Source organism: Convolutriloba macropyga, chromosome 9, assembly GCF_964194025.1.
Source record: "Convolutriloba macropyga chromosome 9, txConMacr16.3, whole genome shotgun sequence".
Taxonomy (NCBI): domain Eukaryota; kingdom Metazoa; phylum Xenacoelomorpha; order Acoela; family Convolutidae; genus Convolutriloba; species Convolutriloba macropyga.
Window position 1 is genome coordinate 55225825 of NC_134476.1, and position 24698 is coordinate 55250522.

General features: G+C 36.9%; 1 protein-coding gene across 1 annotated transcript in view; it reads right to left on the minus strand.

Moving 5' to 3' along the window:
• Positions 1-8588: 8588 nt before the first annotated feature.
• LOC142345477 (uncharacterized) overlaps positions 8589-24698 on the minus strand; it is a 120226-nt gene continuing 104116 nt past the window's right edge. Inside the window, exons 7-9 of the mRNA XM_075397540.1 lie at positions 22643-22787; positions 16315-16492; positions 8589-9033 (exon numbers count right to left, since the gene is read on the minus strand). Coding sequence (XP_075253655.1) covers positions 8703-9033; positions 16315-16492; positions 22643-22787 — 654 coding nt within the window. The 3' untranslated portion in view covers positions 8589-8702. The remainder of the gene's footprint in view (positions 9034-16314; positions 16493-22642; positions 22788-24698) is intronic.

Sequence of the window (24698 nt, forward strand, 5' to 3'; positions counted from 1 at the left end):
ACACGAAATTGCAATGAGAAAAAAGGAGTTTGAAATACAAATGGAGCAGATGGCACTTCAACTATTGGAAAACAATAGTTGAAAAACATCAAGGTTTGGAGTTTGATCAAAGGTTCTGATATTCACAAATCCTTTTCTGCCAGATTGAAAAAAAGCAGGTAGTACTATCTTGACAAGTCTCAGCGAAATGGAATATTTTTTGGAGAAGGGAGCTGAGAAACTTTTTTAGAGCAAAAACATCGATTTCGAAATATTTTGATTGAAAGTTGGGAAATTCAGACAAACTGGTCCATTATGGTTACATAGCAAACAAATAACTTCAAAAATGAGAAAAATCGTGAGAACATAATGCTAAATTGTTTAAATTTGAACAATTTTGGTCAATTTCGAGGCAAGTCAAAAAATTTAGAAAATCAATACCGAATATTGATAAACCGTACTTTCAAGCTTAAAACCGTCCAGTTTACTGGATTACCGTTCCTTAATCAAGAGTTTGCAAAAAAAATTGACGAAAATTTGAAAAAATTGGACAAAAGCGTAAAATTTCGACAAATTCGTCAAAAATATTATCTTCAATTGAAGGTCCGTTTTTTGAGGGAAACTCAATACAGAGAAAGGTGTGAAAAATAAACTCACAACCTCTGGCTCAAAAAAAATTGTCATCTTATTTTTCCTATCTTGTTTTTGTACCGAACCGACCGCTTCTTTTTCGTTCCTTAACTTCGCCATTCACAATTTCCGTTTATTTTTCATCAACGTCATTCTTCCAAATTTTCGTTTTGTCGTTTCGTATCCGCTCATTCCGTTTTCTTGCATTCAGAGTTGCTTTTCTCCGTGTAATTTGTTCCTTCGATGTAGCATGTTGTCATATGTCATGAAGTAAGTGTGTTTTGTTGCATTATGTTGTTTATGCCTTCACGCTGGTCTGTTGTTTCTGTCTTGTAGCTTTCTAGGGTGTGACTTAGTGATTCAAGAGTTACGGCTGGACTGTCTCTGGACTTTTTCAACCCTAATTTTTTAATAGCTCCCCTGTTGTAGTATATTGATTTGTGCTGCTGTATGTTGGCGTGTAACTGTGCGATTGTTAGTTGGTTTGGTCTTTTTGCCTTCTAGTGTGTGACTTTAAGTTTATTCTGGAGTTACGGCTAGATTGTTTTCTCACATTTCCAATTTCCACAAAAATGATCCATAATATTTAACTTTTGTTGTTGTTTTTTTAAAATTGTTAGTATGCTGATCGGTTGTTTAGGTTTAAATGTTGCTAGGGTGTGACTTTAGGTTTATTCTGGAGTTACGGCTAGATTGTTTTCTCACATTTCCAATTTCCACAAAAATGATCCATAATTTTTAACTTTTGTTGTTGTTTTTTTAAAATTGTTAGTATGCTGATCGGTTGTTTAGGTTTAAATGTTGCTAGGGTGTGACTTAAGTTTATTCTAGAGTTACGGCTAGTAAATTTCTTGCACTTTTCATCCTTTTTAGTATACTACTGTTTTGCCTTAAATTATTTTGTTATTTGTATTTATTAAGCCCCATAAGGACTTGTGCTAGTTTGTTTCTTGCAGTAGCATCTCTCCTCCTTCCTAGGGTGTGACTTAAGTTTGTTCTGGAGTTACGGCTAGATTGTTTGGTTGAGTTTCTTGCTGTGGTCTGCTAGCATAGTACTTCCTGACCTCCCCGCTCGCTGCTTAGTCGTCTCCCGCCAGTTCCTTCCCGTCTTTCCGTTTCGTTGCGCACTACTCGCTCAACGCTTCCGTTCTATCCGTCCGTTTACCCGTCGCGTCGTGAGCCCGTCTGTCGTTTACGTTCCGTTTGTCTGGTTTCACGTTACTTCGAGCTTCGCTCGTTCAGCTTTTCCGTCCCGTCCGTTGCGTAGCCCGTTTCCTACCCGAGTTTTCGCCAATTCCGCACCGTTTCCTATTTCGTTGCGCTCCGTTCGCCCGTCCTTCCCGCCCCGTACATCTCGTTTCCCGTTTCTTCGTCTTTCGTCGTGCTTCTTTGCCTGTCTTCTTCTTTAGTCTCACGTTCCTTAGAAGCACGTTAGACGCCTTCTCCCCTTTATTACTCACTTGGTTGAAAGTTACTCTACATTGACACATTAGCCATTTCAATATCATGACCGAACAGCGAGAGAAATTGAAAACACTCTTTAATGCAAGATCTATTCTAGAATCTGATTTACATAACATCCATAAGGACATCAAAGATGCCGTAGATCGTCATGACAGGAGGATTGAAAATGAACGCTTGGTTTCTAATTTGAAGGATGTTTTCAGTAAACTGGTGCAGAAGACTGAAGAACTGTTTGACTTGGCCAGTAAAGCGGAGAACCCAGATTCAATTTATCCTGTCCTTGAGCAACGGTTGGATGATGTAACTAAGAACAATGATAATTTCTTGCTCGCGGCCAGAGGCTATATTGACGCAGTTGATGACCGAGACACCGTATGTGAGGGCGTTAACCCTCAAGGGCAGTCTAGGAGAAGTTCACGCCGAACAACATCATCAATGTCTAGCCAGCTTAAATGTGATTTTCTCATAGCAAAACTAAAACGCGAAGAGGCCGAGAAACAAGAACAAGCTGCCATGCGCCTCGTTAAACAAAAACACGAAATTGCAATGAGAAAAAAGGAGTTTGAAATACAAATGGAGCAGATGGCACTTCAACAATTGGAGGAAGACCACCGCCAGCGTGTTGCCGCCGCTAAATTAGATGAGGCTGAATTAATGGATAATCATTCATTGTTCAGTCACCACTCAAGTGAACTGAATTTGCTTAAAGATAGGGGATCAGATAGAAGTCAGAGACTTGTTCAGGATTGGTATATTCTTTTCCAGCAGGTAAGTCATTGACTGCTGCAAGTGAGTCAAACCTTTCTCGTCCTGGTTCAGCAACCGCTGACCCTCTTGTTTAGGATACTACCCCTAGTAACCCTCCAGAAAACACAAGTAGTGTTGCCGATAACATAAATCATCTTGAAATGCTTTCTCAGTACACACGGCCAGAAGTTGCAATTTCTGTTGCCCAGCAAGAAGCGTTGTATCGAAAATATCTCCAGGCCCAACTTTAGCAATCACTCAGCGATCAGAGGGGCGAACAGGCACACAGTCCCTCAAACAGTTTTAAGGTGAACGCAGTGAAACAAGTACCGGCCGACGTACAAAATGTTGCACTCCCACCACTACAGCCACCTATGCAACCTCCCCGGAGTTATGTTGCCAACGAACTCTATTTTTGTAACTCAATTTTCAACAAACCCACAAGTAAATCCGTTCTTGGGTCCAAAAAGCTCCAGCGTGCCTGGTCAATTACATCTGGCCATCCCTCATGTTCCACAACAACAGAATCCATCTCAAAGAAACATTCCACGCCCAACAAACACAAGTCCCTATTGCCCATTCCCCGCAAAAATTCCCTCTACACCTAAACCCAGTCATGAACCCGCCACTCGTAATCACACCTCAACAATTATTTAATCCTCAGCCTCCCGTGATTCCGTCGCCCGTTCCGGCGAGCACAGCAACATACTTACCCGTCCCCAACATTCCACAATAAAACATTGTCCATTCACCTCAATCCCGCCGGGTACCGTATCCTACCGCACCGAAACGTCCCCTTAACTCTAACCCTGATTTAAATTTGTGGCGTTTTCCTCAGAATACTCCCCCAGCACAGCTAACCCCGCCATCAGCCATCCCATCTTGCAATTGAATGCACAGCAAAATCCTAATAGCAACCACGCAGCAAACTGTAGCATCCCTGTTAACCCCTTTTGTACAACCACTAACATCGCGCCACTTTTTGTCACGCCGGTTATACATCCAACATACGGACATACTGCTCCGATACCACTATGCTGGGGTGGCCCACCGCATCCCACGCCTCCAGCGCCAGCATCTGAAAGTGCAAGCTTGATTAAGGCATTCACTGATGCCTTAACTAGCAAGAGGAATCACCCGCTAACCGAATGGAAGTTGTCCCAATACAACGGGGATCCTCTACAGTGGCACGAATGGTATGGTCAATTTAAAAGCGCAATTGACTCTCAGTCCCTAACTGATGACGTTAAATTGACATATCTTAAGACCCTCGTAGCTGGTAAAGCTAAAACAGCTATAGCTGAGTTCGCTTACTGCGGCCCAATGTACAAATACGCAGTGAGGACCTTCGAACGTTAATTTGGCTAACCACAGGCGGTCGTAAGTGCCCATCTGGACAAACTCAGCAGCTTTCCACCATTGAAGATGCACAATAGCGACAACATCATTAACTATTCACGGTGCTTTTCAAATTTTGTCGGTGTATTTAAATTGCTCTCATACGATTCAGATTTAAAGGGTGCTGTGCTTCTCAACACCGCCGTACAGAAGCTTCAACCCAATACGAAGGAATTGTGATCACTTTTTACGGTCAAAAAGCATTGGGTGAAAATACTGTTCTGGATTTCAACGACTGGTTAAAAGAGAAGGCCAAAGCGCACAATTTAATGAAGAATACCGCATTTAAAGCAAGGACTGAGGATACCAACAACACACTAACAAGACCAAAGGTTGATTAGAAGCCATTTGCTGCAAATACGCAACACAAGAGTAATGTTAAGCCGCCAGAGTGTTCTCCGTCACCACCAATCTCTAGTTGCATTGTATGCAAAGGCAGCCACCAGCTGTGGGAATGCCGTGTCTTTAAGGAAAAGACTCCCACGCAGAGAGTCAAGGTCGTGGCTGAGGCAAAGCTCTGTTTCTCTTGTTTTTGTGATAAACATATGTTCAGGCAGTGCAAACGTTCCCGTAAACGTAGAAAAGATGGATGCATCATCTCCCATAACGCCTTACTTCAGGGAGCTGAAAGGGTTTTTCCAGCCAAACCCTCAACAAACAACAACATCAATACTTCGAAGTCGAACGCAGGTACTAGCAGGCCATCTACCGGTCAACAGCAACCAAGCAAAACAACACTTTTTGTCTTCCGTGTCGGATCTCAAAGGCCTCCTTCAGGTCACGGAACTGAAACTTACTAACTCTTCTGGTACTAGTACTACGGCGTTGGTTCTATGCGATACCGCTTGCTGTAACTCTTGGGATCCTATAGTCTCGCAGATAGGCTCGGTTTGCAGGGTACCGCATTAAAACTGACCGTCAAGTGTATAAACACTGAACAACTAATTGACACAAAGGTGGTTCAATTGACTGTGACACTTCATAAAGATCAAGACTTCGAAGCATTCACTGTGCGTCCCTATGTGAGGGAAACATTAAGCGTAGGTTCCGACATCATTGACCTTAAGTCCATGCAAGATCCTTACCCACATCTGGCCGTCCTAGATCCAGTAAAGCATAGCTATGGGAATATTAGTATGATACTTGGACAGGATGTCTAACATGCCATCCGCCCGTTAGAGTACTTTGCAGCCGACAAAAAGTGCTCACAGTTTGCTGTTCGCTTGCCCATAGGTTGGGTTTTAAGCGGCCCACTTCCGTCAAATTCAAGTTTAGTCTCACCATGTTTCAAAGCCTATGTCGAACAGGATTATGAACGGGCTTGTCAAGTTAAGTCCAGGTATGATATGGAATCGTACGGCGCGTGCAAGCAGGTTGACCCAAGACCCGCAGCGGATGCTCGCGCGCATAAAATACTTGAAACAACAACTTTTCATAACGGCCAAAGATACGATGTTGGTATGTTGTGGGCTGATGACAACACCCAGCTCCTGAATTTAACTACTTTTCGTCACTCGTACAGCTCAAGTCCCTCGACAAGCGGCTCTCGAGAGACACAACATTGAACGACAATTATGCTAGTACCATCCGTGAAGACTTGGAGAAGGTTACTTAATTACAGTCCATGATGCTCACAAGGTCATGCAGTGGTCGGATAAAGAGCGATACTTACCTTATCATCCCGTAATCAACCCGAACAAACCGGGTAAAATGCGGGTAAACAGGGTATTAAATGGTGCAGCAAAGTTCCATGGTACTTCTTTGATTAAATCTTTGCTCACTGGCCCTGACCTGCTCCAAAACCAAATTCTTATACTACTGAGGTTCCGTCAACATCAATTCATTGTTTCTGCAGAGATCGAGGGTATGTTCCTCCAAGTGGGTGTCCCTGAATATGACCAGCCATCATTGCGTTTTTTTGTTGCGGGAGGACCCCAAAACAAATGTTGTAGTGTATCAAAACACGCGCCATATATTTGGGGCTGAAGACTCGCCCACATGCGCTAACTATGCATTGCAACGCACGGCCCGAGAAAATGTCAGTCAGTACCCGGAAGCAACCAGAGCCGTCCTGGAAAACTTCTACATGTACGATTACTTGGATTCGGTGGAGTCACCTGAGAGGGCTCTCAAAATATCGAAAGAATTAGTGTATCTTCTCCAACTCGGTGGGTTCAAGCTTACTAAGTTTGTAAGCAATGTACCAAACCTGGCTGATTGAATTGATGGGTCACCTCGGTCGACCGAACCAAAATTAATAGCCTCATCTAAGGAGGAATCTTCGCACGTGCTTGGGTTGAAATGGGATCACAACAATGATACTCTAGTTGTGAGTCGGGGTACCTCCAGTAGAGTAACTAAGTCTTTAACACAACGCTTGGTATTGAGCCTCGTGTGTATAAGGTATTCGATCCCATCTGCCTAGTGGCACCATTTACTGTTGGTGCCCGATTGTTACTAAAGGACATCTGGCGTGTCAGCACTGGGATTAAGAATTACAAAAAGACTCTGTTGAAAGGTTCCTCGAATGGAGTGTAGAACTACCCAAGCTTGCCGAAATCACTATACCAAGGAGCTACTTTTCCGGAAAATTTGAACACCTGGAACTACACATGTTTGGCGATAGTTCACAAGAATTTTTCAGTGCCGTTGCATTTCTCCGAGCCCGAGTAACTACTTCGAGTGGGCCCCAAACGGAGATTGCGTTCGTCCTGGGTAAAGCTTACCTAACACCTATGAAGGTGATGACAATTGCAAAGCTAGAGCTGCAAGCTGCTTTACTGGCCACTCGGTTGAACCAAGAGATCTGTCGAGCCCTTACTGTGCATGATAACAAAGTTTCTATGTGGACCGACAGCACTACTGTCTTGCAGTGGCTTAACTCCTCAAGCAAGCAGCCAAAATTTGTTGCAAACCCTGTATGCCACATTTTAGAACACACTATCGTTGACGAATGGAACCAAGTGTTGAAATTTAAAGAGGCAACTTTCCACACTCAACAAGTTCATCACAACAACCAGGCTACAATTGACAACGAATGCCTTGAAAGTGGTTTTTTAAGTTTTTAGAATTTCAGTGTTGAAGTTTTGTAAAAAAATTTTAGCAATTTTTAGCATTGAAACTGTTATTTTCGCCGCGTTCATCTGAATTCTTGCTAAAAGGATACTGTTTAAGGGTTGGAATCTCTGACCTACTGCATTTGAACTATTCTTTTTCAATCTCTCACTTACTTCTAAGATAATATTGAGCTCAATTCGGATTCAATAAGCTTTATGGAAAACAATAATTTGAAATTTTGTAGTTTTAGAATTTTGTAGTCTCAACATGTTTCAAAGCCAATGTCGAACAGGATTATGAAATGGCTCGTCAAGTTAAGTCCTGGTATGATATGAAATCGTACGGCGCGTACAAGCAGGTTGACCCACGATCCGCAGCGGATGCTCGCGCGCATAAAATACTTGAAACAACAGCTTTCATAATGGCCAAAGATACGATGTCGGTATGCTGTGGGCTGATGACAACATCCAGCTCTCCTGTTTGCTTCGAAGATATTTATTTAAAAATGGCACGTTTACAGTAGTAAAAAAATCATAACTCGAAAAATTGTTTTTTTCTTTTAAAAAGCAAACTTTGCTTCCATTACTGCAGTTATAGCCGCAAATCATTAAATTTTGCTGTAAAAGCAAGGAATTTTTGAACGTTTTCATCGGATTAAACTCAAATCTTACATATTTCCATAAAAAGTTTGGGTCGATAGAAAATTGTGGTAAAATAGTTGTGAAATTTTGCACGGTTTATGTTTTTAACGGCGAATTATTTTATCACCGCTCTCATCCCATTCATCGCTTTATATTTGAAACATTATCGGCGGCAAATATATTTGCTAAATTTAGCTGTGAATTTTTGAAAGATTTGCGATTCTTAGCGGTGAATTCATTTTTTCCGCCGCATTGACCACATTCAACACTCACTCAAAATCGCAATTCTTACATCTTTTCACCGCATTCACCTCAATTGTTACATTCTTTAGTGATTTTTAGCGTTTACACCTCGACCCGGGAAGTCATAAACACTTACTTCGGCTGTAAAAAGTTGCAGACGAAAAATAGTTCTCTTTGAGTCGTAAAAAGACATGAATGAACACAATAATAGTTTCTTTCAAACTTCAATTGCGTTCAATGGCGTTCTGAACATCAATTGAAACTTGGAAAAGAGAAAAGCCTTTTTCAAAACTATTTAAATTGTTTTTCGTAGGCACTCTATTGCTAAATAAGCTCATAAACTAGCTATTATGGTATAAGCTTGCTTATTAGTCAATAGTCAGAAAAACAATTTGAACATATCCATCCATCCCTCTTGAGAGAAAAACCTGAGAGAACTTCCTGAATTGACCAATCGAAAGTCATAATCTGAATTTTTGTTAATGTAATACAATTGACTATAAATGTACTTGAACAAAAAAATCTCTTAATTCAATGTTGTTTTCAGAAGTGAACTTCCTGGTACTTTCGGTTCAGTTCATCAACAACTGCAGATGCGAATGGCTGGACCGAATTGGGATCATAAACATTGAGCAAGTTGGAAGGTTTGGACACCACAACTCTCGCATCTTTGATCTCGTACTTCTCGTCATCTTTGTCCACTTTCTTTTGATTGAGGGAGAAAACGACTTTGACGTTATTGAAGAGCCATGGCTCTTGTGCATTGTAGTCTAATGGGTCTGTAGTTATGCTGTCAATCAGGATTCCTTTTGCATCTTTGTGCTCGTACTTAAGTCTGCATGTCAGTAGAAATATCTTAGCCCAGCCGTGTTCTCTAAACAGAGATCCAGCATAACCATTCCCAATGGAGACCATTCCCCCTGGAGACAACCATTCCCAATCGTTCATACCTACGAAGAGCGCGCTTCCTGACATAGCGTCATATAACGGTTCGTTCTATCCAATCGAAAATCAAAGATAAAGAGTAGGTATGCTGGAATGGGATTAATTGTTACCAGGCAATAATCGTTTGCCTTGGTTTTACTGCAAAGTTCTTTCCTTATTCGTAATGCCAACCAATTTCTTTTTCAGCACTAGATAATCCTAAAATTTATGTTTCGGATAAGCAAAACTTAACTGTTACTCGTAAAACTATTTTTCAGAAACGCATTTTTGAAAAACAATTTTACAAAAACAAAACAACTTCAAATAACAGCAATTTTTGAAATGACGTATTTGAAAAAGTAGCTCTGCACAAATGCCTGTTAAGAATGACTCAACACACTTCAAGTTTTTAAAGAATGGATTTTTAAAATGACGGTTTTGTGAAAAAAATTACAGAACAAGAACTATTTGTCAGAATTGAATAAAAAACACCATTTTTCGGGAAAATTTAGGTAACAGATGAAGTCTTTTTCAGAGGAAAGTTAAAGATCAAATGAAACGGTTTGATGGAGTAGCACTCCAAATAGCTCTAGCAATATACAAAAACTTGAACATATTTTTTTTTAAATATGATTTCTCTTAATTAAAATAGTTTTTGAAAAATTCTAAGCTTGAATGAAGATGATTAGACGTAGATGTCACAGAAGACTTTTTTCACAGATAATCAAGCAAAAATGTTTATTTTTTTGGAAATTTTTTTTTCTTATTTTTTCTTTACTTAGTTTTTTACGGAACTGACTTTTTACGGACTTTTATCTTTCATGGGATCCTCCTCCCTTCAATGTACTCATTTTTAGTACTTACTTTAATATAGTTCTACAGATTTTTCCAATAGAATGAAATATAAAAAATAGATATGGGAATTGAAAAGATAAACAAACTCTGATATGTCACTTTTTAGTTTTGACACTCCTATTTCTAATCTTACTCTTTTTATATTTGATATCATGAATGAACTTTTGAAAATAAGTGCCTTATAATTAATTTCTTTTCTTTATTTGTCAAGAATTGTGTCTAAATGAATGTCAAAAGTTTAGATGTACAAGAAACTTTTAGAGATGTGATTTGTCTTGCCTCAAGAACAGAATGTTCTGCGTGACAACTAGACAATTTTCATAGACTCATCAATTCAATGGACAATTTACAGTAATTCCTTTTGAATTAAGAAAGAGAAAGACCAATTTTTGAAGAAAACCTAATATTGTAAAATTACAAAACTTCTGTAACTTAACCCTTACGCTATAATTAGTACCCAAATTTTTAGCATTGGCTCGATACCGCATGCTTATTGGATAAAAAAAATTGCTTCATGAAATTTTAAATTTAATCCCTGAGCTGGTCGGAACTTGTCTCGCAATTTCAGTCAACACAAATTGTGAAGAAGTTACTAATATTTTTTGGAACAACGGGCTTTGTAGGATCAACCCTAGATTTGCAGGGAAACAAGAGATATATATATATATATATATATATTTGTTTTTTAAATGTTTGCAAAATAAAACACGAAAGTTAAGAAGTAGTTTCTTTTAGTTGGACCAAACCTTGACCAAATCTTCTAACTGACTCAGACTTTACGTACAATCTGAAATTTGACGAAAGTTTCAAAGTTTACTATTTTAAAAGCTTCAATGTTTTCCTTTATTGTGCTGGTGAGACGATGAGATCTGTCAATTTTCGTCTCACATTCGTCACACAAATTTAATACTTAAAACAATAATAATAATAAATTGTTCTCGAGTAGGATGTACACTTGTTCGCAACACATGGTATAAATTATGTACCATAATATCAAATCTACTCGACAGGTCATCAATAGGTCCACGAGGTCCTAGTCTAGCGATGACCAGTACCATTACTATGATCAATGTAGTGAATGCGTGGCGTGTCAAAGTAAGAGAAAATAGGGGGGAAAACCTCAAAACCTTATTCTGAATTTTATGAGATCTATCGATTTTTTAATAATAAATTAAAGCAAAAAGTTCCAAGTTGTCTACAAAAAAATTGTCCCTGAAACTAGATAAGAATTGCTTAAGTTCTCTTGCACTCATACTTTGCACTTCTAAAATAAAATTAGGATCGAATTTTGAAATGAAGTCAAGCAATTTTCGTATTATTACTGCTAAGCTTTTAGGATTTAGGCCGCTGCTTTTGTTTGCAGTTTTAAGTTGCTTTGATTGGACTCTTTGAGCTTGCACTGTATCAATTTGTTTTCTAGTAATTACATTTTTGTGACCATAAATTTGGCATCCTGCTCTCTAAATTTCAGCTAATTTTTTCAGCAGCTCAAAAGGTTGCATGACTCTAATCGAGTAACTGTGATTTGATTCTCGTTCCAGGCAAGTGGAGGTTGATTTAGGCTTATTAATAACAATTCTTGTAGTTTGTTTTACTTTTGACTCAAGTGGCAAAATTAGGGTTCTGTTACTTGTTCCATAGACTAGTACGCCATAGCGCACAACAGGCTGGACATATACCTTGCTTGTTAATAATAGTTGTTTAACAGTTAAAATCGATCTGAGCCGGTTAAAAAACCCTGAGAATTTGTTCAAATTTGAGCAAAAGTTTTTTGAATATGATTGCCGAAATTCAGATTGTCATCCAGTTCTATACCTAAGTATTCCAGTGATGATCTTTGTGTTAGGTCTATTTCTTTCATTTTTAATTGTTGCTGTGAACTTCTGCTTCTGGCTTTCATGTTCATAAAACAAGTTTTTTGTAGTTCATAGTCAGTTTGTTTTTTATGAGGTAATCACTAACCAGGTCCAAAGTTTGGCTGAAAACATTAGTTGTTGACTTCTTGTTTTGTTTAACAACAGTATCTTTAGCGTATAAGGTCAAACAGTTCTGACTACAGTAATCAACTATGTCTTTTATATGCACAAGAAAAAGAAGTGGTCCAAGTACTGATCCCTGTGTTACCACATAATCGACTTCTGCAAAATTGGAGTATACATTTCCTGAATTTACACATTTTCTTAGATTAGATTTCAAAAATTTTGCAGGTGACCCCTCAATTCCAAGTTGTTTAGTTTGTCCGAATGAATACTATGTTTTACTGTACCAAACGCTTTTTTGCGATCGATGAACACAGCTTTAGTTTCTGCAATACCATCCTCCAATCTGGCCTGATGCTCTCAATAAAAGATAGCAAGGCTTCAATAGTGCACTTTTTTTGGCCTAAACCCAAAATGATTTTTGTTTAGTAGTTTGAATTTTTCCAGAACCAATTCCTCAATCAATTTTTCTATTGTTGGCAGCAAATTGATTGATCTGTAATTTTCAGCAACTTTAGAATCTTTTTTTTATAAAGTGGGATATTTACGGCTTTCTTTAAGCAGTTCATTAAAACGCTCTTTTCAGAACATTTGTTGACCAAAATAGGTAAGAGTTGGGACAATAGCAAACTGCATTTTCTTGAGTATAAAATTGTTGAGAGTTTTGTAATCTGAGCTGTATTTTTTTCAGGTTTTGGATTGCCACGGAGAGCTCTTTTTCGCTGATTTTGTTGTAGAAACATGCTATTGATGTTTGTATATTTGGTGCTGTTTTTTTCTTCTGGATCCAGTTTATCAGCTAAAGTTTTCCCAATGGGGGTGAAAAATTTGTTGAAACTTTCAGTCTCTTCCTGCGTTAAAGTTGTTTTTTTTGTGTCTCCTCCTAAACTTTTAAGATTATCGAAGAATGTTTTGGTAGTACGCTTGGCGTTCCTAACTAAAAACGTTTGATAAAAATTTCTCTTTTTTCGAGCACTTTTTTCTGTAGCACATTCCTAATTCCATTAAATCTCTTTCTATTGTCATTTGTTTTCTGTTGCATATATCTTTGATAAAGTTTTTGGTTTTTTTGTTGCAAGGTTTTTTATTGAGTTATCGATCCATGACTAATGTCTGAGAGTCTTTGATTTCTTCTCTAGCTCATAATGTTTTATTGCATCAAAAACAGTTTGTTGAAACTTTTCAAATGCTGAGTCGCAGTCCAAGAGACAAATTTTTTTGGAACCTTGTAATTTCTGTTTCAATTTAAGCACTAGCTATTCTAACACTGAATTGTTTTCCAGAACAGCTCAATTTCTGTAGTAGTCTTGTGTTTTAAACCCTGTTTCTTTGGTTTCCTCATCTAGTTCAGTGTGAACAGTGTAGTGATCAGTTATTATAGATTTTAGAACGTTTACTTGCAATTCCTGTGCGCAATATACCACATCAAGTCTTGTTTGAGAGTTATTGGTCTCCCTGATGAATCCTGTCAGAGACATATTGCTAAGATCATACCCGTTCATACCGAAAACATTTTTTAACGTCAAAAATTTCGCATTAGGTTTTGAGTTAACAATATTCAAATCTTCGCACATTAAATGCATCTCTTTTGGCGTGATTGTCAATATTTCAAAGTTTTCTTAAAAACTTTTTGACAACTCCGATAAACTTGTATTAGGTTTGAGGTATACAACAGTCAAAACCAGAGCTTTTTCATAATTTTTGCTTTCAATTTTAATTGTTGGCAATTGACAGTTCCTACTAGAAACCTTCTGCAGAAACGTTTTCACCACGCCTTCCCTCACAAAAAATGAAACTCCTCCTCCTTTTCCTATTTTTTGGTTGCTTGTGCGAAGCAGCTGGTAACTACTAAGCGATAAACATTTGATGTTTCTGGCATCTTCGAGCCACGTTTCGGTTAGGCATATAGCCAATGGCTCTGTTTCTTGTTGCGCGAAAAAAAAGCCCAAAATGTTTTAAATTTTTTAGATTGATATTATGCCCTGCAATAAAATAGAAAAACAAAATTTTTCATCGTTTAAGTTATTTTATGCTCTTAATTGAATTAGAACACTTTACCCACTTTTTTTATTTTAAAATGAAGCTCTATGTGCATTCTTTTTTACACGGTTATCAAAACGAAAGAACTCCGACTGGTTGACACATATTCCGCGAATATCACAAAAAAACATGTCTCCAGTCAGTATTTTGACAAACTTTTCTGGTTTTCCGGAGGATTCATTATCAGTTGTCATTCGTTATTTGCGAATAATGCAAATTCCGAACGACTGAAAATGAATCTCGAGCTCTAAACAACTAATCTGCGTATATCGCAAGAGTTTTGTTCCTCCTGATATTCTCTTGACTGTTAAAAAATTATGTTCATCTTTGGGCTGCGCAGATCGCGAGCACTAAAGCAGATAATTCTAAAATTAAATAAAAAACCTAAAGCCGAAAAAAAGGCTGGGTTTGTCGCAGTTGGTGAAATACACTAAATGTCACGTTTAATTTATACAAGAGCCACTTGTCTACAAAAAAGTGAAGTACTGGTACTGGATTGGATTCAAAGTTACGACTTCAAATTATTTTAAACAAAAATTATTGAGTATTAGAAATGTGGCAGGTCTCTTCCAGTTTAGTATTTCCTCTGCTTTTTCCTTTCGGGAGAATATTTTTCTTGTTCGTTTGATCTTAATGTTTGATCATACTTGATGCCAATTTTCGGTTTTCCTCTGGCCGAGTCTCTCAACACGGCATTTTTGACTTTATTGAGGTCGTTGACATAGTTGACGGGTTGGAATGAAGTTTCGTTTTGAAAGTTCCGGACCATAACGGATACTGCTCGGTTTTTAGTGGATGTAATCATACAATCTTTTTAGCTTCACTGTTGATTTGCGCTTCATGCATTGGTAGCCTCTCGTTGATATACATGTTCAAATTGTTCAATGGGTTCTTCAACTTTTTCAATTTCTTTTTTGCCCCAAGTACTTGATATTTTCGCCAAAAAAAGCTAACTTGCATATTACTGAGTCAAGGCAAACATGTGATCCCGTGCCAGGAAGCATACAGCCTTTTATTCGGTCCTCCCGCTGTTTGATTCCAAGATATTTATCAAAAAAGAACAAAGCACCTTCCGTTGATCTTTTGAATCGAATGGTGGATTACAATTGATCACACAGTCTTTGCTAGTATAACTTTCTTGTGCTCTCAGGCGATCGTTCATCTCTTGCTGCTTTTTTCCAACTCTTGAATTTTTAATTCATGATTCTTGTCAGTTTCGACCAGATCAACAACAGTTTTCCATAGTTCATTTTTTGACAGATTTTTATCACCACTCATATCTGATGTGTCGTTTGCATAACTACTTGAAGATTCTCCAATGTCCATGACTTGAAGTTGTTATCCCACTCAACTTTGTAAATAATGCACCTTACTTAACAAATAAATGGTAAAAGTGTTCGAAAAAAAGTATTCTGAAATCATATCTTTTGTTTTAACTGAGATATAATGCAACTTTATTGTATGGGAAAAGGGTTCAGATTCTGATGTAAAAACGCTTCAAGCGCAGTTCTTTTTGTCAGTTTCTAAACATTCAACTTGAAGTTTTTTTGTCATACGTGGTATAAGATATAAGTTGAAATTGACGTAAGCAATATGATTTCTATAGCGCAAGCTTTAAAGAAAGAATGAAAGAAGAACAGACTGTTTGCTGCGTTGCACTTTTTGTTTTTGAGCTAAAAAGATCTAAAAAGTTTGTAAAATGAACTCAAGTTTTGAATTTTTGAAACTGAACAAAAGGCTATGGAACCAAAAAGTTCACTAATGGCTACTATTAAGTATTGAATATTTGTAAGATCAACGCTAAGTTAAACGTTATTTTATGTAAGATCAAATCAAAGATTTGAGCCTTTAGCTAGCGTAAGCTGGACTTTAACTTAAATTCTCAGTTTTGTAAGATCAACGCTAATATTTTGAATTTACTCTAAAACATTGAAACGTTAATTTATGCAACATCAACGCTTAGAAACGCCAAAATGTTCGCAAGATCTACGTTTAAAAAGCCAGAGTTATGTAACATCTACGCTTAAGAACGCAAAACTATAGAAAAGAAAATTATGCAAATTATACAAAAATGCAAAATTAGGCATAGAAACGGTGATGGTCAGCTCATTCACATCAAATCTTACATAATTTTGCGTTTTTTTAGCTCTGACACATTGGCCCGGGAACCATTTCTATATGTCTGATCAAACTCTTCTCATTTCGAGCGTTTCTCTAATCTTTTAAATAACGTGAATTCGAACGGGTGGCGAATTAGGCTAGATGTTTTATATGAGCTGTATTTAAGTTGCTATTAAATAGTAATGATTAATGCTAATGTTTATATCAATTAAACAGCCTTAATTGTGTCTGTGTACCTGACTGATTCTAGGGCTACTTTGTCATACTCTTCAGTCATGTCCTTGAGCTTCTCAATCTTCTGTTGCAACTTTTGGGTCTCCTCGTAGGCCTCACTGCAGAATAAAGTTGACTCACTCCCACATATTGCTTCGCAAGCCTCCTCGTCTTTGTATTTCTCGCAGAACTCAAACTCCCCTACAGTCAGAATCATTGCGTTCCCAAGGGAAAAATAAACTGATGTAAAAAATTTGCTACCCCAAATTGGGCCCTAGAACATTTCAGTGCTGAACTAGAACATTTCAATAGTAAATAGCAGCTTCAGCTCTGAAACATGGTGTGTCAAGAATTTTATACCATTTCCTCGACCAAAATTGTCAATGAAAAGACGATTTTCGACCAAAATTGGCCATGAAAAGAGTTTGTATTGACTTTGGTGAGAACTTTGACTGTATTTTTACCCAAAAGCTGTCAACCTAAACAGTATACCGACCGATGAAGCACTTCGTGACAAGTTATTGACAAAAAAGAATGTCTCGACAAAGTATTGAAAAAAGGAAAACCCATCAAGGCCACGATAAAATTTATCATGCAGTGTATCCTCACGGTAAACAGTTTTTTGTTCTGTTTGCAATTTTTGATTTCTAGGCAAGCTTTAAATCATATAACCAAAACTAGAACTTAATGGCAAGGTGGAAAATTTTGTCCAACAGCTCACCATTAGAGTTTGCCATACCCAGAACTATCATGAAGACAGAAAACGAGAAACCAAAAAAGCCAGCAGTTTCCTTTGAAGTGGAAAACTTTTGAAAACACAGACAAACAAAAAGTAAATATAAATTATATTGTCTGAATCAATCGCAACAGAATAGACTTCGTGGACTCACAAAAAAGCACAAAGGTATAAACCGGTTGTTTTGAAAATTTTTTCGAGATATTTGTCCCCGTCCCGACTATCAAAAACACATCGAAGAGAGTGACGCTGTGGTAAACAATTCAAAAAATTGCTATCGACCAAAGTTTTCTTTACGAACGCTCCAATTTTGGCTCAATAGAGACATTCGAAAATACTTTAGCTGAGCAACTCATTCTATAATTATATATATATATATATATATATATATATATATATATATATATATATATATATATATATATATGAGTAATTATGGAATGATTCGTATTTGAATCCGCCACATTCGTTATAAGTCTGCCATGCTAGTGAGTCCATCACTGCCGGTCGCCAACCCGTAGTGAAAAGGGAGGAAGAGAAAAGCCACAAAATTTATTCTAAAATACCTCAGAAATCATGTTTTTTAAGTTTGACCTGAGAACCTTTAAGGTTTGTTTTATTGAAATAATGAACTTCGAAAAAACTGTGTTAATCTATGAGAAGATTTTTATTTGAAAAATTTACCCATGAAAAGAATTTCGTTAGATACATGAAAAGACCATGTATTTTAAACATGAACAGACTTTTTCTCGACTATAATAGTCTATCATAAGGACATGACTCGACAAGAAAAGAGTGAGATTGATTGTTTCCATTTACCAGGTTTAGGCCTCGACATATGAAAAGACCCTGATTGACCAAAAAGTGGTATGAAAAGACCATGCTAGACTCAAATAGCCCATGAATAGACTTTAGCTGGACCTAATCGTTCAACTAAACTTTGGCTCGACCAAAATTTTTGATGCTGGACTTTAACTTGGCCCAAAAATGATGCTCGACTCAAAAATGGTGCTCGAGAAAAAAGTTACATTTGCACTGAAAATTGGCCTTTGCTTATAACGTAGCCAACGGGTTTTACCGTTCAAATTGTTCAATGTTTCTCATATTTTCTCGAAAAACGAACTGTGTTATTAAACGAACTTAAAAAAACGCATTTTGAAATCAAATGAACTAAATTATAACAAACTAAACTCATTGCTGATGAAATGTCGATTGTTAGAGCTTTGTTAACTATTTGAATTCGGCCAAACAAATTCGCTATATTGGTTAATTGAAAAAACTAAATTATCTTAAGAATTCAAAGTTTCTTAAGATTTTTTGGCACAAATCCAACTGTTTTTTTTCGAAGGTGGACTGTCTGTTGCAACACTACTTTGGTGTTGCTGGTAGATGTTACACATCTACAATAGGAAAAATTAACTGTTAATAATCTCACAAAATACAATCCTCGGCTCATGAAAAGACGACCACGCTCGAACTATTATTAAAGAACCATGCTCAAATTTAATTTGCTATGAAAAGACCTTACCTCGACTTTAGTTAGGAACTGGACTGTGTATTTATAGTCAATATTGGAACTCCCTACTAGAATTATAATTTCTTTTCATAAGTCGAGGTCTAACCCTGGGTTGTGGAAAGACATGTATGGGCCCATGAAAAAAGTGTGTACTGAATTTAGGTATGTCCTCGACCTTTTAGGTATGTCCTCCCCGTTTGGGATACTATCGTCCCCCTTGACTTTAGAGTCTTTTCATAACTAGTGAGTAGATTAACAGTTGAAAAATTCTATTCTGCCAGAAAGTTGAGCAGATTAGTTAAATAATTTTGAGGTTAATACTTGCAGCTACTAAAATATTTTGATAGCATTTCATAGAGAAACTATCTTGTGTTATCAAACGCAATAATCTGAGTGGATCCCACATAAAAATCATATTGAACCCTACACTTGTTAACACTCGACATTTCAAAAGTATTTGGAACAGCCTTTGTAAGATGGGGTCGAGATGTCAGCGCCGTTTCAGTGCATCTTTTTGTAAGAAATGCGCTGAATGCGCTGAAGTTATGTAAGACATGCGCTGATTGCGCTGAAATTCCGAGATGGCGCTGAAACTTTAAAATTTCAGCGCACCTTCAGCCCATTTCTTACATAATTTTCATCTCATTTCTTACATAACTTTCAGCGCATCTTCAGCGCTTTTCTTGCATGATTTCAGCGCATTTTCAGCACATTTCCTACATAAGTTTCAGCACATATTTCAGCGCATTTCTTGCATAATTTTGGCGCTTTTCATATCAAACGTTTTATTATTATATATTCAAATTAAATGGGAAGCATTTCAGTTCTCAATAGCGCAGTGGATTAATTGATAGATGAGACACAATGATCGGGTTTCGAGCCTCGGAGCGAAAGAAAAGAGCTGAACTTTTTGAAATTTCAGCGGATTTCAGCGCATTTCTTACAAAGTTTTAGCACTTTTCAGCGCATATCAGCGCACTATTATGTAAGGTTTTTGCGCTGTTTTTTTTTTGAAAATTGAGCGCATTTCAGCATATTTCTTACATAATTTTTGGAAATATTCTCGACCCGGGACCGCTAAAAACCGAAGAGTAGCCCATCTAAAACATCCCATGATCTACTGGTCATACTTTAAAACTGGTTTCAATGGTTCTGCACTGATATACTCTGGCACCAACCTCTGGTAAATACACTGTGACCTCGCCAACCACTGGTGACCTGACTCAAAAGATTTGTAAAATTTTTTAACGAAAAGGAATGGCATAAACCCAAAATTTATTAGAAAAACCTTAAATTCTTGATATTGATGCGTCAAGGGGCAAAAATGTTCAACTACTGATAATCATTAAGTTAAGTAAAATAAAACAAACTGAGGAGATCAAATTGTTTTGAATTTTGCGAGCCAAATTGATTACATTTTCGGACAACATTTGAAATATCTCTTGTTAAAGATTTGTGTTTAATGGTAATTTCGTATTATTTACTAGCGGTGTAAAAAATTTTTGGTCCCAAAACCAAATAGAAGCTGCATTACAACAGAAAAAAAATTATTGTTGGAGTTCTAGTGATTTTTTTTGTATTGAATGTTGTTAGTTTTTTTGCTGATTAATAATTTAAACCTGTTTACGTTATCAAACTGATTTGATTGAGGGCATACAAACCCCAAATGAAAATACTTGAACTTATTCGAATTTAGGCAATTTAACTGTACTTAAATTTATGTCTATTTCTTAACATCAAAAACCTGATTTGACGAATAATAACCAGAGACTTTTTGTCACATCATAATTCACCTCTGAAGCAATATTTTGAGGTCATTATATTGGTACAGCACTTATCAGGAAAAAATGATGCCCCTAATGTTTGATGCCATCCTTGCACGATGCGTCAAATTACTGTTCAAAGCAATCACAACTTCCAAAACACGTCAGAGATGAGAATTTCTTTTTTACTATTTATTGCCGTTTAATTATTCAGGATGAATGACCAACTGCGGGCAGAAATGTAAAAAATCCAAGAAGTCAAAAATCAGACTTGACTAATGCCAACTGAAACCATATTTACGTCCCTTGTTCCCAATAAATGGAAATAGTTCTAAATACACGTTTAGAGCCATATTTTGAGGTCATTGTACAGAAATAGCAGAGATCAGCAAACAGTTCGTACCCAATGGTTGATGTCATCCTTTAACAATTCATTCATTTGATGCCTAAAAAATGACAACTTGGCAAAGCGCTTCAGTGCAGATTAAATCTTTTCTATTTGTTTACTCTTGTTTGGTAGCTTTGTTTTTTAGGTTGAATGAAATTTCTTGCTAATATTTCCAAGTTTAGAAAATATTAATTTTCAAAGAAGAGTATGTCATCAATTTTTTCTTATAGAAAATTATTTCAATTAAGGTTTGTTTTTTAACGGTGATGGAAAATTTGCATTAAAAAACATACACATTTACAATTATTGCTTCTCATTCGAGGGCAATTAAAGGTTAAAAATCTAGGGTTAAATTTCTAGGGTTTTCTATTCCAGGGTTAAAATTTAATTTTTTTTTTCAAATAATTTAAAACTTTTTATTCTTTTTTGGATCAGAACGAGAAATTGTCTATTCAAGCCCTCTTAAAACATTTCAAGATTGTCAATCAAGAACTTGTTATAACGGTGTCTAGGTAGCAAATTTGCATGTAAAACTTTTCTTTCAAAATTTACGAGAAATGTTAGTTATTCCCTCTAGTTGTCCTCAGAGTTGCTAATAACTTGAAATTTATCCAAATATATTTTTCTGGCATCACAATATTTTTTCATATTTAGTGCCTAAACAAAACCGATTAACGTCGAAAAATTGCTCTTGAATGACAGGCGGGACGTAACGTTAATTTTATGGGTGCAAAAATTTCAGACGAGGGTATGGATCGAACCTCGACAGAGGCATTATAATGCCTCTCTCGAGGTTCGATCCATACCCTCGTCTGAAATTTTTGCACCCATAAAATTTAAGTAACGTCGCGCCTGTCAGTCAGTCAAGAGCAATTTTCCGAAAAAATTTCAAAATTGTTTTTAATTGCTCTCGAATGAGAAGCAATTATTGTAAACGCGTGTGTTTTTTTTGCGAAATTTTTTGCAAAATTTTTGCTTGACCGGTTTAGCGCTTCTTTTCTGGTTTAATTTTTGACTTCTCAAGTGAATTTGTCAAGCACTTCTTCTTGATTTTTGAGTGATTTGAACTGTTCTAACTCGGAAATAAAGTTTGTTCTTCAAATAAAACCGACTGTTAGAGATGCTATGACAAAACCCTGATAGTCGAGCGATTGTAGTGATTATAATCACTCGACTATCAGGGTTTTGTCATAGCATCTCTAACAGTCGGTTTTATTTGAAGAACAAACTTTATTTCGGAGTTAAAACAGTTCAAATCACTCAAAAATTAAGAAGAAGTGCTTGACAAATTCACTTGAGAAGTCAAAGATTAATCCAGAAGAGAAGCACTAAAACGGTCAAGCAAAAATTTTGCATTAAAAAAGACACACGCGTTTACAATAATTGCTTCTCATTCGAGAGCAATTAAAAACAATTTTGAATTTTTTTCTTTTTCTAAAAGTAAAAATTTACCGGCATCTGTTAGTTGATTAGTAATCAAAAAAATTTTGACTTTAGGTTGCGGTAAGTTTTTTTGATTACACAAATTTTCAGCGGTCCATTCTGAATTTATCCAGCTGTGTTCACTGTAATCTGTGTTAACGGATCCCCGGTTGGGAAAAAACATGAAGCAGAATAAACCTATTTACTATTTATGATCCCCAAAATCTTCTTTTAACAGCACTATATCTGAAGCAGTCAAACAACGCTGAATGAGGTCTGTAATAAACCGATAAAGGTGGCCAATCAAAGTCTTCAGAAGTGACGGTTGGTTAAATGAAACATAAACCGACTAATGCCGGAAGAATTTCTCTTGAAAGACAGGCGGCTATTTAATTCAGGGGCTGTAGCCTAGATAATTTTTTCTTTAAGGGTGCAAAAAAAATTTACCACGCCGGGATTCGAACCATTGACGTCTCGCTCCCTGAACAGAAGCACTGCGATTAAAAAGGGATGCTCTTGTCCGTACCTTTAGTCTGGTAGTCCTGACATAGTTGTTTGTTCGCATCATCCGTCTGAAATTGAACGGAAGAAGACCTTTTCCATCTCCAAAAGGTATCTTTGGCAGCGTTGAAAACCTGTTCTGTCTTCTTGTTTACTTCCTTGATTATTTCCTGAATAAATAATATCACAACAATTCGTGTTTCGTGCTGTACCAGGTTCCTCCGTTTCAAAAGTCCCCACAAAGAGTGATAGCATTTTACAAGAAAAGTAAAAGCAGCTTAACGACGTAGCAAAACTGGCTGTACAACAAGAAAAGTCGAACAAATAAGATCTTATAGAAACTACTGCATTTACTAATAGAATGAACAACTCAAATGTGATTAAAATTATACCCTTAAAAGTATAAGTGCGTCGCAAACATGCGAAATGCGTCGCAAGAAACAAAACTCTTTGAGAAAGTGATTCTGGATCAAATATGATCTTATCTTTGCACAAATATGATCTCATCAATACCGGACGCTTTGATCATAAACAGTCGGAATAAAGCCATAGGACCGAAGAAAGGTGTTAAAAATTGTCACCAAAACCCAACTTACCCTGCCAGGATACCCCGGGTTGAAGTTTCTTTGATTTCATACAAGGATCATATATGATTTTATACTGTCCATACTCGATTTCTTAGTACGATCCTAGTATGAAACCAAAGAAATCATATATGATCCTTGTATGAAATCCAAGTTTTCATAAATGACCCTAGCATGAAATCCAAGAAATCATAGACGAACAATTCAAGAAAAGCATTCAAGAAAAGCAAGAATAAGCGCTTAAAAAAGTGTATGATCCTTGAATGAGATCAAAGAAATCATATATGACCCTTGTATGAAACCAACGAAATCATATGTGATCCTTGTATGAAATCCAAGTTTTCATAAATGACCCTAGCAAGATATCCAAGAAATCGTATTTGGACCATTCATGAAACGAAAAGAACATATGCATCTTTGATTGTTATTTTTTTCGTATCAGTAACCATGAGCATAGCGATTGCAGCCTTTTGAGAGTAGGTTTTATTTTTTGTATGATCTTTGTATGACTACCAAGAAATCATACAAACCATATATGTGTTATCGACGTCGATAATTCTCTTTGATTCTGACATACCATGTTTTGCCGCAAAAACTTTGATTCCTGTGAAATTCTTTTGATAAGCCAAAAAATATACGATTGAACAAAGAGCACGTGTCGTGCTAAAGCCATGAAATAAAGGTAATCTTAACAAGCCCAAGTTTTGAACCCAAGTAATCTAAAGACGACAATAAGTCAGAGCCCCCCTATTGTCAAAAGAGGACCAGTACATTGTCATTTGGCGCTTCGACGCATGCAGAACTGCCAACTGAACATACAACTGCACACTGCTTCCTCCCAAGCTTCTAACAGGCGCACATCAGTCAACAGTCAAAAGCATTAGTGATAACGACCAAAACATCAACAAGGGCCTCAGCCTGGATTACTCCACAGCAGCATCCTCAAAAGCTATACTTTGTGCTCCATCTGTAACATCCAAACACACAAAAGAACGAACTCAACAAACAGTTTGCCCGTCCAAAATCCACGTGTCCAAACAATCTGCGGGTGGGTGATGTACAACAAAACAAGGAGGAAAACATAAATCAACTACAAAACAGATAAGATTGTATCTTTAATAAACCTTTTCATTCTCGGGGCAAGCTTTCATACCCTTAGATATATTAAACTTGGTTAGATTTTCGAGATAGATTAAACTTCAAAGAATTTCTTGAAAGATAAACTTGAACAGTCGTACAGATAATAATAATAACGTGTTTTTTATATTTCGAGCATCCTACTTCAGCTTAACTACGGGCTGCGAGACAAATTTAATTATTCTAAAGTAATTCTGGTTGTCCTTCAGAAAAGTTTTCTAGATATCAAGCAGTGGTTTAAAAAAAAGTTTTTAGGGAAGCAACTCTTAAAATTATTAGCATTTCAAATTGTTATATTACAAAATTTGGGTCCGGTGAAAATTTTTCGAAGATTACATTATCCCAGCAACCAGCCAGTGC